This window comes from Phodopus roborovskii, unplaced genomic scaffold (genome assembly GCF_943737965.1).
Source record: "Phodopus roborovskii unplaced genomic scaffold, PHOROB, whole genome shotgun sequence".
Taxonomy (NCBI): Eukaryota; Metazoa; Chordata; class Mammalia; order Rodentia; family Cricetidae; genus Phodopus; species Phodopus roborovskii.
This window is the reverse complement of record NW_026126412.1, coordinates 3,350,442-3,366,261: the sequence shown is the minus strand read 5'-3', so window position 1 is coordinate 3,366,261 and position 15,820 is coordinate 3,350,442. Positions and strand designations below refer to the sequence as shown.

Genomic DNA, 15,820 nt, shown 5'->3' with positions numbered 1-15,820 from the left:
CTGAGCTTTGATGGGGGGGGCTTGATAATGACATCCCATTGAGGACTGAGTACATCGCAGTCTCTCATTTTCCATACATATACTGCCTAGCTGTGAGTTCTCATATACTGCAAGAAGCTCGTCTGGCGAGGAACTGGTCTTTTCATCCTATTAACCAAGGTGATGTCTGTTTCTGATGGTGGTCAGGTGTATTTCCTTGATGCAGCAGAAAGAGAAATCATATTTTCTGATCTATCTGTTTGTGTCTTTAGGTTAGGGGATTCAGAGCATTGATATCGAGTTATTGTCTGTGTTCATTTATTCCTGATATTTTGTTTTATAGTGTCAGTCTCCCCTTATTTTGATTTACTGTCCTCATCTCCTCCCATCCTTCCCCTCCCACACCTAATCCCTCCTGTTCCCACTCAACCCACCCCAGTTCTCCTGCAAAATCTATTCTGTTTATCTTTCACAGGAAGATCCAAGCACAACCCTTGGAGCCCTCTTTGTTACTTAGCCTTTCTGAGTCTGTGGAATGTTGCATGATCATCATAGCACTGCAACAGGATATCAGGTTTGGTGTAACTTGCATTATGTTGAGGTCTTTGATCCACTTGGACTTGAGTTTTGTGCAGGGTTATAAATATAAATATATGTACATTCTTCTACATGCTGACCCAGTTAGACCAGCACCACTTATTTAACATGTTTTCTTTTTTCCATTGTGAATTTCCGACTTTTTCATCAAAAAATCAGGTGTCCATAGGTGGGTGAATTTATGTCTGGGTCTTCAGTATAGTTCCATTGATCAACATGTCTGTTCTTATTGCCAAAACCATGTGGTTTTTTATTGCTATTGGGCCATAGTACAGCTTGAAATCAGGGATGATGATGCCTCTGGAAATTCTTTTATTTTTTAGGATTATTTTGGATATATTGAGGGTTTTTTCTTTATGGTTTTCCATATAAGTTGAGTATTGTCCTTTCAAGGTCTGCAAAGAATTGTGTCGTAATTTTGATGGCGATTGTATTGAATCATTAGATTGGTTTTGGTAAGATGGCCATTTTTACTATGTTGATCCAGCTATCCATGAGTATGGAAAACTTCTATCTTCTGATATTGTCTTCAATTTCTTTATTCAAAGACCTGAAATCTTTTGCTTGCTTGGTTAGAGTTTACCACAAGATATTTTGTAAAGTTTGTGACAATTGTAAAGGGTATTGTTTCCCTGATTTGTTTCTCAGCCCATTTGTTATCTGTATATGAGGGTTACTGGTTTGGGGGATTGATCTTGTATTCAACCACTTCACTGAAGGTGTTTATCACCTACAGTAGTAGTTCCTTGCTAGAATTTTTTGGGGTCATTTATGAATACCATCATATCATCTGTGAAAAGCAATACTTAGATTTCATCCTTTCCTATTTGCATCTCCATAGTCTCCATTAGTTATATTATTGTTCTTGCAAGAACTTTAAGTACTATATTGAATAGCTATGAAGTGAACAGCCTTATCTTATTCCTGATCTTAGTAGAATTGCTTTGAGTTTCTTTCCATTTAATTTGATATTAGCTATAGGTGTATTGTAAATTGCCTTCATTACTTAGGTACGTTCTTTGTTGTCCCTACTCTCTCCAAGACTTTTAACGTGAAAATATTTTGGATTTTGTCAAAGGCTTTCCCAGTATCTATTGAGATGATCATGTGGCTTTCTTTCAGTTTGTTTATATGGTGGATTACATTGACACATTTTTATATGTAGAAACATCTCTGAATCTCTGGGATGAAGCCTATTTGTATGATCTTTTTGATGAGTTCTTGGATTTGGTTTGTGATATTGTATTATTTTTGCATCTATTTTCATGAGGTAAATTAGTTTGTAATTTTCTTTGTTGAGTTTGTGTGGTTGGATATCAGGGTGATTGTGACCTCAGAAAATTAATTTGCCAATGTTCATTCTGTTTCTATTTGTGGAATAATTTGAGTAGTGTTGGTATTAGCTCTTCTTTGAAAGTCTAGTAGAAGTCTGCAATAAAATTATCTGGCCCCGGGACAGTTATTTCCTGTCATCTTGGGTCTGTTTACTTGGGTCTAAACTGCTAGTATGAGATCCCTCCAATTAATTTATGTAGGCACTTAGTGATATGGACTTTTCCCTTGGCACCACTTTCATTGTGTCCCGTAAGTTTGCATATGCTGTGCATTCATTTTTATTGAATTCTGTAATTTCTTTACTTTTGTCTGGACCCATTTTTCATTCGGTAGAGAGATATTCAGTTTCCATAAGTTTGTAAGGTTTCTGTTGTTGAAATCAGCTTTAATTCATGGTGGTCTGATAGGATGCAGATGGTAATTTCAATTTTCTTGTATCTGTTGAGATTTGTTTTGTGACCCAATATGTGTACAATTTTGGAAAAAGTTCTGTGAGATGCTGAGAAGAAAGTTTTGTGTGTGTGTGTGTGTGTGTGTGTGTGTGTGTGTGTGTGTGTGTGAATGAAATGTTCTATAGATCTGTTAAGTCCATTTGGCTTATAATGTCTGTTAACTCCAGTATTTCTTTATTTAGTTTTTAGCTTCATTTTTTACAAATGTGGATGCCCTTGTGTTTGGGGTATAGATGTTAATAATTAAAATATCATCTTGGTGAAATTTTTCTTTAATGAGTATAAAGTATCCTTCCCCATCGCTTTAAATTTTTTTTTTTGTTTGAATTCTGTCTTGTTAGATGTTAGGACAGCCTGCTTCTTGGGTCATTTGCTTGGAAAATGTTTTTCAAACACTATTCTCTGAAGTAATATCTATCCTTGATGTTGAGTTGTGTTTCTTGTGTGCAGCAGAAGGATGGATCCTGTTTTCACATCCATTCTGTTAGCCTGTGTCTTTTTATTAGGGAACTGAGACAATGATGTTGAGAGATATCTACGACCAATGATTGTTAATTCCTGTCATATGGTTGTTTTTGGCGGTGATTGTGGAGGGGGGCACTTCACTTTTTTTTTTTTTTACTGGCGTGATATTGTTTTCTGTGTTTTTGTGGGTGTAGTTAACCTTCTTGGGTTGGAGTTTTCCTTCCAGCACTTCCATAGCTCTCAAATTATGGATAGATGTTGTTAAAATTTGATTTTACTATGGAATAAGTTGCTCTCTCCATCTACGATGATTGAAAGTGTTCCTGGGTATAATAGTCTGGGCTGGCATCTGTGGTGTCTTAGAGTCTGCAGGACATCTGTCCAGCTCTTCCGGCTTTTAGAGTCTCTGTTGAGAAGTCAGGTATAATTCTAATAGGTCTCCCTTTGTATGTTAATTGGTCTTCTTCTTTTGAAGCTTTTAATAGTCTCTCTTCTGCATGTTTAGTATTTTGATTATTATGTGGTGAGGTTTCTATTCTGGTCCAATTTATTTGTATTCTGTAAGCCTCTTGCACCTTTTTAGGCATCTACTTCTTTAGCCTGGGAAATTTTTGTTTTATAATTTTGTTGAAAATATTTTCTGAGTCTTTGAACTCGGATTCTTCTCCTTCTCCTATTCCTTTTATTCTTAGGTTTGTCTTTTTATAGTGCCCCAGATATCCTGGATTTTTGTGTCAGGAATTTTCTAGATTTAGCATTTTCCTTTCACAACATATATATTTCTTCTGTTTTATCTTCAGCACCTGAGATTCCCTTTTCCATCCCTTGTTTTATGTTGGTGAAGCTCCTGTGAAGCTCCTGTCTATAGTTCCTATTCAATTACCTGGATTTTTAGTTTCCAGAATTTCTTCAGTTTTTTCTTAACTGCTTCTATTTCCATTTTTAAGTCTTGAACAGTTTTACTCATTTCCTTCAACAGTATGCTTTTTCTTGGCTTTGTTTTTGTTTGATTTGGTTTTGGTTCTTCTTATTTTGTCTTACTTTATTTGCTTTCTTTATGGGAATTATTCATTTCCTCTTTAAGGAATCTAGCATCTCCATAAATTTGGTTCTAAGGTCTCGTTCTCGTGTTTCAGCTATGTTGGAATATTCAGAGCTTGCTGTAATAGGAAAGCTGGGTTCTGGTGGGAGAGGTCCTCAGGTAGGTGTCCTAACTGGGTTTCTGGCAACTAGCATGGCCTCTGGTCAAACAAGGTGTCTCTGCTGGAGTTGGTGGCTGAGTGAGACACGGTGATAAGGAGAGGACTGAGAGGAGGTCTTGGGGATAAGGCGGGAGGGGCCTCAAGAGAGTGGGGGAGGTCAGTATTATATCAAATTGTTTTATTGACATATAGTAGGCTACACATAAAAGAAAAATATTCCAGGGGCATGGGAGGGTGGGAGAGAGGAAAGGAGGGAGGAAAGGAGAGGGAACTGGGATCGATATGTAAAATAAAAACAAAAAATACTAAAATACTTATTTTTCTGAATCTTTATCTTACTAAATACATAAATCTCCAATTTTACCAATTTTCCTAAAGTCAATTTTTTTTCTCTTTACGTCTGAATAAAAGTCTAGATACCATTTTCCCTTTATCCACCATCTGTTGATAGACACCGAAGCTGACTTCTTAACTTTGTTACTCTGATAGTGTTGCAAAGAAAATGCACATGCAAGTGTCTCTACAATATGCCTGCTTAGAATCCTTGGGTACATTTCCAGAATGGTGCAGCTGAGTTTTATAGTAGGTCTACATTTTACTTTTTGAGAAACCTCCTCCACATTGATTTCCACAGTGACATTCCCACCAGCAGCGGGTAAGAATTATCTTTCCCTTCATCTTCGCCAGCAGTTTAGAAGCCATTTTAACTAGTGTGTATATGAGCATGTTTGCATGCCACCTGTGTATATGTCGGAAGAGGCCAGAGGAAGACGTCAACCCTTTGGAGCTGGACTTCTAGGCACCTGGTGCTGGGAGCCACCTGGTGTAGATAATTTTTAGGATCAGTGTCAGGTCCTCTGAGACAACAGTAATTATTCTTAACCACTGAGTCATCTCTTGAGTACAATAAAAATTTAAAAAATAATACAGCTCTTCTTTCATGTATTGATTTTCCATTTGTACTCAATCTTTCACAAGAGTAATTTTATTTCCCTCTTTTTTTTTTGATTGGGTTATTTGGAGTTAATTTTCTACACACACACACACACACACACACACACACACACACACACACACTGACCATTAACAATCTGTTGTAAGTACAGCGGGGAAATGTTTTTCTCTCATTCTGTAAGGTTTCTCTTCACCCTAATAACTGTTTTCTTCTTGCTTTCAGTGGGGGTTGTACAGCTGAGACATGTACACAACTCGGGGAAGCTGGCTCTGCCCACTGAAGAAGCACTTTCTATTTCATTTTCTATTTCATCAGCTTCTACTCTCACTTTCCTTGGGATTTTATTTTCCCTTTTGCTGTATATATGTGGGCTGGTTCGTTGCCTTACCACTTTTTTCTGTCTTGACACTTACCACAGTCTGTAAATAGCAAATAGCCCTGTTTTCTCCAAGTCTCACTTTTTTTTTTTCTGGTCTTACCTTACTTTGGAATCCTGCAGTAACACTCCTTGATATAGTCAATGTTCCCATGGGAATTAGTACCAGGAGTAGGGATATAGGGATATATACAATGGAATAAAGATGTCTATCTCCAAGATTTAATAATCCTTGAGTTATAAAGTGATAGATTAAGAAATTTATACTACTTAAATACTACTAAATAATTTACATGGCTTTATATTCAGTGAATGGTATTAAAATTAAATTTGTAATATGTTCACAATGTTCTTTTTCTATTTTACATACAATATAGAGTAATCTGTTACATTTCAATATGATTTGAAAACATGCTAAGGTTGTTTATTAGTTTTAATCAAATTATAGTTTCCTTAAATGTCCCTAATATACCAGTGGCAGCCCACTGCTCTCTGACTGGATCTGAGGCCTTTTCAGTAAGAGGAGACTCATGACTGATACTGTAACCCTGATCACAAGCTGATGGAGAGGGAGCTCATAAGCCAAATGGCATGGAGGTAAACTGCCTTCTAAATATTTATATTAATTAACTAGTGTCCCTTTCAGCTTTAGTCAGAGAAGCCTCATTTGGCAGTGAACAATGGTCAATGCAGATACTAATAACTTAACAAAATACTGAGAATAAAAGACTTCTGACACCCACAGCTAAACACTGAACTGAACAGGAATCCAGATTCAGAGAGGGAGGACAAGACCAGGCTACAGAAACCCACAGAGACAGCTGACCTGAACAAGGAGGAGCTCATGGACCCCCAGACTGATAGCTGGGAAACCAGTATTGGACTGACTCAGACCCCCTGAACATGAGTCTCAGTTAGAAGGCCTGGACAATCTAAGGGGCCTCTGACAGTGGAACCAGGGTGTATCCCTGGTGCACAAAAGGACTTTGGGAGCACATTCCCCATGGAGGGATACTCCCTTAGCCTAGATGCAGGAAGGAGGGCCTAGTCCTACTCCAAATGACTTGACAGATTTTGTTGACCTCTCCTGGAAGGAGTAGGGGAGGGATGGGATGAGATGGTGGTTGGGGGGCATGGGAGGGAGGGAGAGATGGAGAGAAGGAGGGAGAGAGAGGGAACTGGGATTGATATGTAAAATAAGAAAAAAAAAAAAAGACTTCTGAACACTCAGCCCCAAATGGGGCATATGTGTCATCCACTCTGAGGCACAGGGCCATTGTGAATAAGTGCACTGAAAGACCAAGGCCTGGAAAATGGGAGGAACACTCTCAAATGCTATCTTCTGAATATAGTACGGTGGTTGTCATCCTGAGTACACAGCACAAAACCATATAAGTCACCAGAGCACAGGGGAAGATGGCAGGGGGTAGAGGATAAGTGAAGTCAAGGAGGCAGAATCGGAGCATAACACTCTATGTACAAATGAAAACTGTCAAAGTTTAAAAGTACTGAACCAACAGTACAATAAAATGATAAAATAAATACTCCTTTAGAGCACTTCGCTGTTTGATAGTCTCATACATCTGCATGATGAATTTAAGTCATTTTCACTGCTCCTGTCACCCCCTCTAGCCCCTCTCTGTCCTGCTAGAAGCCCTCTTCTCGCCTAGTTCCTCTTCTGCTTTCTTCTTGAGTATGACCCGCTGCATTCAGAGTTTTCACCTGAATATGGATAGGAAGGTATCTACTGAAACAAAGGCAACTTATGAATGGTTGCCCATTGAGGAAAACGAACCCTGCTCCAGAAGCCATAAATCACCAAGAGTTCTTTAGAGAGGAAGGGGCTTTGTGGGCCCAATCTTGTGGCAGGTCTTGAGTAGGTTACCATAGCTGGAGTGAGTTCATGAGTGCTTTCATATCCAAAGTACACATAGACTGGCCAGAACTATACAGCCTTTATTACCATGGCTGTGAAATCAGGTATTGTGATAGCTGGGGCAGTGTTCTTGTTATTCAAGATTGCTATAGCTGTCTCAGGTCTTATGTGCTTCCCTGTGAATTTAAGATTGCTGCTTTCTACTTCTGTGAAGAAGTGAGTTGGAGTTTTGATTGAGATTGTAATTTATAGACTATTTTTAGTACGCTGGTCATTTCATAATAATAATCCTACTAAATCCATGAGCATAGAAGGTCTTTCCATATTTAAGAATCTTCTTCCTTCAGTGTTTTGAAGTTCCATCACATAGTTTGTTTCCTTGAGTATGTTTATTTGACAGTATCCTTTTTCTTTTCTTGAGGCCACTGAGAATGGTATAGTTTCTTCAGTTTCATTCTCTACGTGTTTGTCATTGGTGTATGGAAGGCTACTGATTTTTTGTATGTTAATTTTATAACCTATCATTTTGACGACAGCATGTATCAGCTTTAGAATGAATCCTGGTGGGATCTTTAGGGTCTCTCAGGAACAGTGGCATCATGGCATCTGCAAACAGGGATGTTTTGACTTCTTTCTTTCCTGTTTGGGTACCCTGAATTTCCTTCTTTTGTCTTGCTGCTCTAGCTAAAACTTGAAACACTAGATTGAACAGGACTGGTGAGATTTGTTTTGTTTCTGATCTTTGTGTGAATCCTTTGAGGTTTTCTCCATTTAGCATGATGCTCCTATAGCTTTCTCATATACACTCTTTATTACATTGATAAATGTTTCCTCCATATCTAGTTCCTCTAGGGAATTTACCATGAAGTGAGGTGAGGTTGGAGTTTGTTAAGACCTTTTCCTGCACAGAAGCTTTATCCAAAACTTTCTGAGATAATTTTAGACCATGTAAAACAAAATATTTAAGACAGCAAACATCTCCCTAAGTTGGAAAAGTCCTGTTGGATGTGCTATGGCTTCTATAAGTTAATATATTTCCCTTCCAGATATTTAATTGTTACCATTCAAATACATGGAAAAGTAGCTTCCCCACACAAACTGTATCAGACAATCTGTGGGAGAGTTTTAAAAATAAAGACACTTTACCTCAGATCTTTTAGGAGTAGAACTTCGGTATTTAAACACTTTGAAATTTCGTGAGTAACTTAAATAATAAATTCAGGTTTGAGGGTCACTGGTATATAACCTTTCAGAGAAGCCCTTTTTACCTATTGAGAAATCTCTCTGGATAGGGCAGTAAATATGGTTCTTAACTTGACAAAACTTAACTTTAAAATCTTAAGTTTAGAATCAAGTATTTAATGAACTATTGATTTTGTCAAAATATTACCATAGAGCCAGTCATGCAGTCCCAAATAGATTCATCTTCCTAAAGCACTAAAGTATTTTTATCATTTAAGAGAGCACTCTGATGTGTTTTAATGAAATATGCCAAATGCAGGAAGATGTTTATCACATAATCGCACCCATATATAAAATATGTTATAAACTGATCTCAAGAATTTTGAATAATATGACGTTGTGGGTTTCTAGGACCCACCATCATTATTTGGCTAAGCAGGTATCAATTATATAAAAAATTTCTCCTTCTCCTTGAAATTACATCTATTTCTCTTATAACTCTGGGCACTCACTCTGAGAATCTGAAATGGGCGCTAAAGTATCCTGGCACATCTGTGTGTCACATGGCTGTTCCTGCAGCTTCTTCCTTATTTTATGTATGCTATGGCAAACTATACGTTACATGATTTTCTATCACAAACCTTTTTCTTACTTGATGTGCCAAGAATTCTATCCATAACTTTAATGTTTTCTTTAGTAACATTCACACTGATACTGTAATCGGATTATACAATACATATGGGACTTGTTTTCCCTGTAGCTATTGGCAGGAACACTATAGGCTAATGTTTTCTAACCATCCAGCTCATACACAAAAAATGTTTTCACAGTGCAAGTTATTGCAGATTCGGTTCATTCCTGAGAAATCTTTTAGACAAGATTAATCTTCTATTGGAGAGAATATAAATGTCAACTTAGAGTTAGTAAGACAATCACATAGTGCTGTGCAGAGACAATAAAATGCTATAATGTTCATGAAGCCACATAGTACCTACGCGCCATTCACACCGATTATTTTATTTGGATCTTTGCATAACCAAAGCCAAGCCAAAAAAGGGGGGGATATTTTCGTTTATAGAAAAGAAAATAAATGATTATTGCATCACAAATTATTGTACATTTTCTTCTGTGTGGCACAAGTACAGTTCTGGCTAACAATCCTGTATAATGAAATGATAAAGAGACAAAAGATCAAACTGACATACAATCCTTTGTTTATCTTTCTCAGCAGCTTCTTTACATGTAACGTGTGACCTTAGCAGTGGACTAGCCAATCTTCACACATATATGTATGTGAATTTATAATATATGTGCTCAGGTATATATGTGTGTATTCTTTTTAAAAACCATTTATTTTATTTTATTTTATATGAATGGGTGTTTTGCCTGCATGTATGTCTGTGTACCACTTGTGTGCCTGGGGCCTGCAGAGACCAGACAAGGGCACTGGATGCCCTGGAGCTGGGGTTACAGATGGTTGTGAGATACCTTGTGGATGTTGGGAATCAAACCCAGGTTCTGTGGAAAGCAGTCATCTCGCTAGCCCTGTATATATGTACCTATCATGTCAAAACAAAACAATTCTATACCATTTTCTCTGTGCAGTTGAGATGGATTATTTATTTTCTTGCTTTGAGCCTAGTAGCTCATTCATTTTGAAATATGGCTTTTGATGCTTTATTAGACACACACACACACATACACACACGGTGATATATTATTTATGATTTATTAAAGCCACTAGAAATACAAATAGCAGAGCAGCCATACTAGTTAGCCATAGAAGCCAGGCAGTGGTGGCACACACCTTTAATCCCTGGACTCAGGACAGAGGCAGATGGATCTCTGTGAGTTGAAGGTCACCCAGGACTACATGAGAGTGAATCAGCCTTAAAGGAAACAGAGCTAACACTTTTAATCCCAGGACTCATGAGAGGTTTATAAGACAGGGGCAGGGTGTCAGAGCTGGCGTTCTTTCTCCAGCCACATTGATGACAGGAAGGTATTGATTCTCCAGCCATAATGAGGATAGGGAAACATTGATTCTCCAGCCACACTGAGGAGAGGCAGCAATCTGAGTCTTGTGAGAGCTCATGGAGACAGGATCAGCTATTTCAGCCTAAGGTAGAGGTGAGAGCTAGTGGCTTGGCTACTTTGCTTTTCTGATTTTCAGTTTGAACTCCAATATCAGTCTCTGGGTTTTTTTTTTTTTTTTTTTTTACATGCACCACACATACGCGCACGTGCATGCACAAGCACACACACACACACACACACACACACACACACACACACACTCACACATTACTCTTCCTTGAGCATAGAGAACAGAAAACCAACAATGTTCAATGAAATTTTGATAAATCCATTTGTGGCCTTATGTCAACTGGTGATATACATGATTTTTATGGAGCACTATCCTATTTAAGAATATAAGTATACAGCAGAAGGAATTAAAAATAAATTCCCTTTCTATCACTTTTTATTTGCAGTGACATTAATGAGAACACACACCTTTCCTTTCCACTGTCAGCCCCTCACTGTCCCCTCAGAGCAGAAGCTACCTGCTGGGCTTGATACTACTCAGAATGGACTGGGCCCTCTTACCACAACTGCAAATCAAGACAATTCCTCATAGACATTGCCATCGAGAAATCTGATTGGGGGAAATTCCAGATCTAGTTCCCTCTTCCTAAGTAGCTCTAGGTGGTGTGATGTTGACAATAAATGATAAACAAGACATGGAGAGAATTGCAGAGAGGCTCTACATGAAGACTTGGGAATCCAGTGGAGGGTGCATGAAGAGTTCAGAATGGAGTAGAGAGTCTACATGAAGACTTGGGAATTGAGTAGAGGGTCTACACTGAATACTTGTGAGGGAGGGAGAAGGGTACTCCTCACATGTTCAGAGAGCAATCATATGAGACTTAGGGATCGTGTGGCAGGAATGACAATTTAGAGAAAAATGTGGTTTGTGTCCTGTGATAAAAAAGTAGAGAAAGGATTAGGTACCAAATAGACAACTAGAACATAGGAGCTCCTTACGGATGTCTTAAATTTTTTGAATTTCTATAAATTATCTTAGCCCTATTACTTTAGAACTTTTCATTTGTAGAATAAAGCACTTTCCTTGAACCAGGAATAATAAATCTTAAAACAGAATAGTTTATTTTTTTCTCAGTGCCACAGGTAAAATATTTATTTAAAAAAAAAAATCTGGAAGGCTTCCCTGGGGCATTGGGGGATGGCTCTGTCAGTAAAAGACTAGCTGTGTAAGCATGGGGACCTGAGTTCTGATCCTTAGAACCTATGTGGAAACAGCTGGTGCAGTTACATGTGCCTGGGGAGATAGGGATAGAAGGTCCTGGGGCTCACTGATAGCCCAGGCTCACAAACTAGGCAAGAGGTAAGAGACCATGATACAAAAGGTAAGGTGGAGAGCAACTGAGGGACAAGCTAGTCAGTGACCTCTGGTTGCCACATATGTCATACACACACATTCATGGACATGGCACCAACACATGTGTACACATATGAACCCCATAACTCCCTTATAATGAAATTTGGTTTAATTCTACTTGGTTGGCATAAAGTGAAGCTTCAGTAGATGTCTACAGAGTAAATAACTTATAGAAAAATGAGTGGAGCTCTGAATACTGTTAGACATGCGTGCATACACACACACACACACTTCTAAAATATATTAATCAACTAACTTTAAATAGAGGAAAAGAAAAAAAACTCTCCCAAATTATTTAGTGTTTATAAAATAAAGAACCTGTGTTTATGCAGTAACTTTCTTATTCTGCAGTGGATTTCTCTGCAGTTGCTAGTTTCTTAACAACTATAACACTTTAACTCCCTAACACTTCTTCCTATAAACAACATGAATAGTATTCTCCCCAATGCTAAGATGTGTTTGTTTTGTTCTTTAGAGATAGGCCTTTGTAATCATTCTTGATGGCCTAAAGCTTACTATGAGCTGGCCTCATATTTGTGGTGATCCTCCTGTTCCTGCCTCCAAAGTGGCACCATGACCACGTACCCACTCTCTTGCTATGGCCTTTTTCAACTCATTTGGACTGTGGTAATTGCTTGTCTGGTGAAGAACCATTCCCTGGCATATGGCCTTTGTATTTGGGTTTGCTTTAAATATGGTTCTTGGTCTTTTTCTATGGGTTTGTCTTCAAGACTCTGCAATGAGGCTTCTTGTGTAGTATTCAGAGCTCTCCTCAACTGTTTTAAAACTTGATTCAAGTCTGTATTGGACATAGTATGCATGGAAAGGTTGAGTCACTGCAGAGGAAACTGTTCTGCACCAGTTCATTTAACTCATGGCAAATGCTTTCAGTCCCAATGCAGAGCTGTCTGTCCCCAATGCCCATTAGGAGTAAGTTCAAATCATTATTTGCTTATATGAAGCAGAAAAACTCCAGGAATGTTTCTTAAGCCTAATAATTCCATTGCCTTCATTGTAGGTCATACATGATCTGCTTGACTGGAGAGGAGAGAGATTCTTTATTCTGTCCTTGCCAGATCTCAATCACTGAAAGGCATAGACCTTTTTGATAGCATTACAGATCTTAAGTTTCTTTCTTTTTTGATTTATCTATTAATTAATTAATTTATCTATCTGTTTTTGGTGTTCCAATAGATGTGTATCTGCTTGTGTGTGTGTGTATGAGTATGGAGTATACATGCCCACATGTGAACCTGTAGAAACCTAAGGTTGACATCAGGGTGTGTCTCATTCAGTTGCTCTCTACTGTTCCTACATATGCATGCACTGTATGTATGTATGTATGTATGTATGTATGTATGTACGTATTACATGTATCCATCCCTAAGTATCTATGTTTGTATTTGAGGCATGCTCTTTTTATTGCACTTGAAGCTTGATGTTTTGGATAGATTGGTTGGCTATGGAGCTCTGGATGTCTGCCTATCTCCATCTGCATGTACTGATTATGTGCACTGGTTACATATATATAAAACCACCTCTGGCTCTTTTATATGGGTTCCAGGGACCCCAGTTAAAGTCATCTTGCTTGGACACCAAATGCTTTAATCACTCAGCTATCTCTTCTGTCCCAAAGCCCAAACTTTCCTAGGAAGCAAAGCCTCCATTTTTCTTATGCGTTTATCTTCATTGTCAGAGACAACCATGGCCAGTGAGGCCAGAGCTGGCAGGCAGAGAAGGTGGTGTACCATTTGGGCTAACAGGTGCCAGCAGCACTAGATTTGGGTCAAGGCAAACATATGGCATCTTCTATACACATTTCCAGAAGTAAATTGCCGGAGTAGTGAGTCCTGCTACCTTGAAGTTAAAACATGAACCACAACACTATGAGGAGACTAAGATCAGGCACTAGATCTATTGATTCAACATCAGCACAATGCTGTTGATTGTTTTGTTCAAGCTGATATGTATACACTCATAGTATGTGATTGAGCAAGAGCCTTTAACACAGCAGGGATAATGACACTTTTGTGGAATGACTACCCTATTTTGAAAAAAAAATGTGCTAGTAGGTGAATCTATCCCATGGCAGGACAAAGAGAAAGCCACAGCCCCCTGGGTCTACAGCTCCCACACAAAAAGCTCAAGTAACACGATTAAAAATAAAACAACCAAAACAGAAAGACTGGTTTCTGTGAAAGCATTTCTTCATGCTAGATTCTTTGGAGATGTATTATATGTTCATGTGGCCCCAACCTACAATGAATCATTTGACAGCAAAAGCAGAAGATGGATCTCATAGTTCTCCTGGATGTCCACCATCAGAACTGCTCCAAATGGAAGTGTTCCCCCACCCCCCAGCTCACTGTCCCATCCCATTTGTGACACGTTATCATGGACTAAAGCTGGTAACAGTAGACTTTGGTGAAAGTCCCTTTGGAGACCTGAGAAACAACCATTGAATAGAGATTTCTGAGTCAGATTCCATAAGGCAACGAAATGGCTCACCTTGATATACAGTGGCTCTCTAAGATGGTCAACAAGAATGCTAGCCTTTTCCTCCCATACAGGATTCAGGTTCTTGTGTATAATTTTACTTCTAAAAACTTCTTTTCTTCCAATTTTAAACTTCACATATGGATCACTTGTTCCTGTTGAAGAGACACACATGGTCCGCATTAGCCATTCTTTTCTAAAGAAATTTGACAGCTGCTCATTGGAACATCAGAAAGAGTTAAATGGGAAAAGTTAATTGAAACCTATCTCACAGGAAAAGGTTTTCTTCTCTAAAGATCGAAGTAAGATCAAATCCTCATCTCCATTGTTAGAGTTGTAGCTTCTGAGTAGAATCCTGTAAACTTATCCTAGCTTCTCAGAAAGACAATTGCTTTCATAGTGGCAGAGGCAATTCACATTCTACCAGCAGTGCAGTGGTGCAGCGCTGCACTAGGGCTCTCTTTTCCAGTCTTCACCAGTATGTGTTGCCATTTGTTTTCTCAATGATAGCCATGCTGACTGCAGTAAGACAGGAGATCTCATTGTAGTTTTGAAATTCCATTTTGCCAACTGCAATGGCTAAGAATGCTGAACACTTTTATCATATATTTACTGGTCAGTTGCAGTTGAGCTGTTGAAAATTTTCTTTTTCTTTCTTTCTTTCTTTCTCTCTTCCTTTTCTTATTTACATATCAATCCCGGTTCCCTCTCCCTCCTATCCTCCCATGCCATCTCCCACCCCCCTCCCATCCCATCCCCCATCCACTCCCCAGGGAGGATGAGACCATCCAGGAAGGATCATCAAAATCTGTCAATCATTTGGGATAGGGCCTAGGCCCTCCCTCGTGTCTCTAGACTAAGGGAGTATCCCTCCAAGGGGAATGGGGTCCTGAAGACCATTTGTGCACTAGGGATACATCCTGGTTCCACTGTCAGAAGTCCAATAAATTACCCAGGTCTTCTAACTGAGACACACGTTCATGGGGTCTGGGTCAGTCCTATGCTGGTTTCCCATCTATCAGTCTGGGGTCCATGAGCTCCCCCTTGTTCAGGTCAGCTATCTCTATGGGTTTCTGCAGCCTGGCTTTGACTCCTTTGTTCATCACTTCTCCCTCTCTGCAACTGGATTCCAGGAGTTCAGCTCAGTGTTTAGCTGTGGGTATCTGCTTCTGTTTCCATAAGCTATTAGATGAAGGTTCTAGGATAGCATATAAGGTAGTTATTAATCTCATTATCAGGGAAGGTCATTTAAGGTAGCCTCTCCACTACTGCTCAGATTGTTAGCTGGGGTCATCCTTGTAGGTCTCTGGACATTTCATTAACCCACCTTACTGGTTGGGTTGATTTTACTTTTTGATATCGGGTTTTGAGTTCTTTCTATATATTCTGGACATCAATCCTTTTAGATATTAAACTAGCAATCATTTTTACTCCCATTCTATAGG

At 38.8% G+C, this 15,820-nt stretch overlaps 1 protein-coding gene across 9 annotated transcripts in view; it reads right to left on the bottom strand.

Annotated features, from left to right (window-relative positions):
• Mctp1 (multiple C2 and transmembrane domain containing 1) overlaps positions 1-15,820 on the bottom strand; it is a 528,156-nt gene that overhangs the window by 245,486 nt on the left and 266,850 nt on the right. For all 9 annotated transcript variants that reach the window (XM_051182781.1, XM_051182775.1, XM_051182776.1 and 6 more), the window contains exon 3: positions 14,388-14,530. In XM_051182781.1, the coding sequence (XP_051038738.1) occupies positions 14,388-14,530 (143 nt within the window). The remainder of the gene's footprint in view (positions 1-14,387; positions 14,531-15,820) is intronic.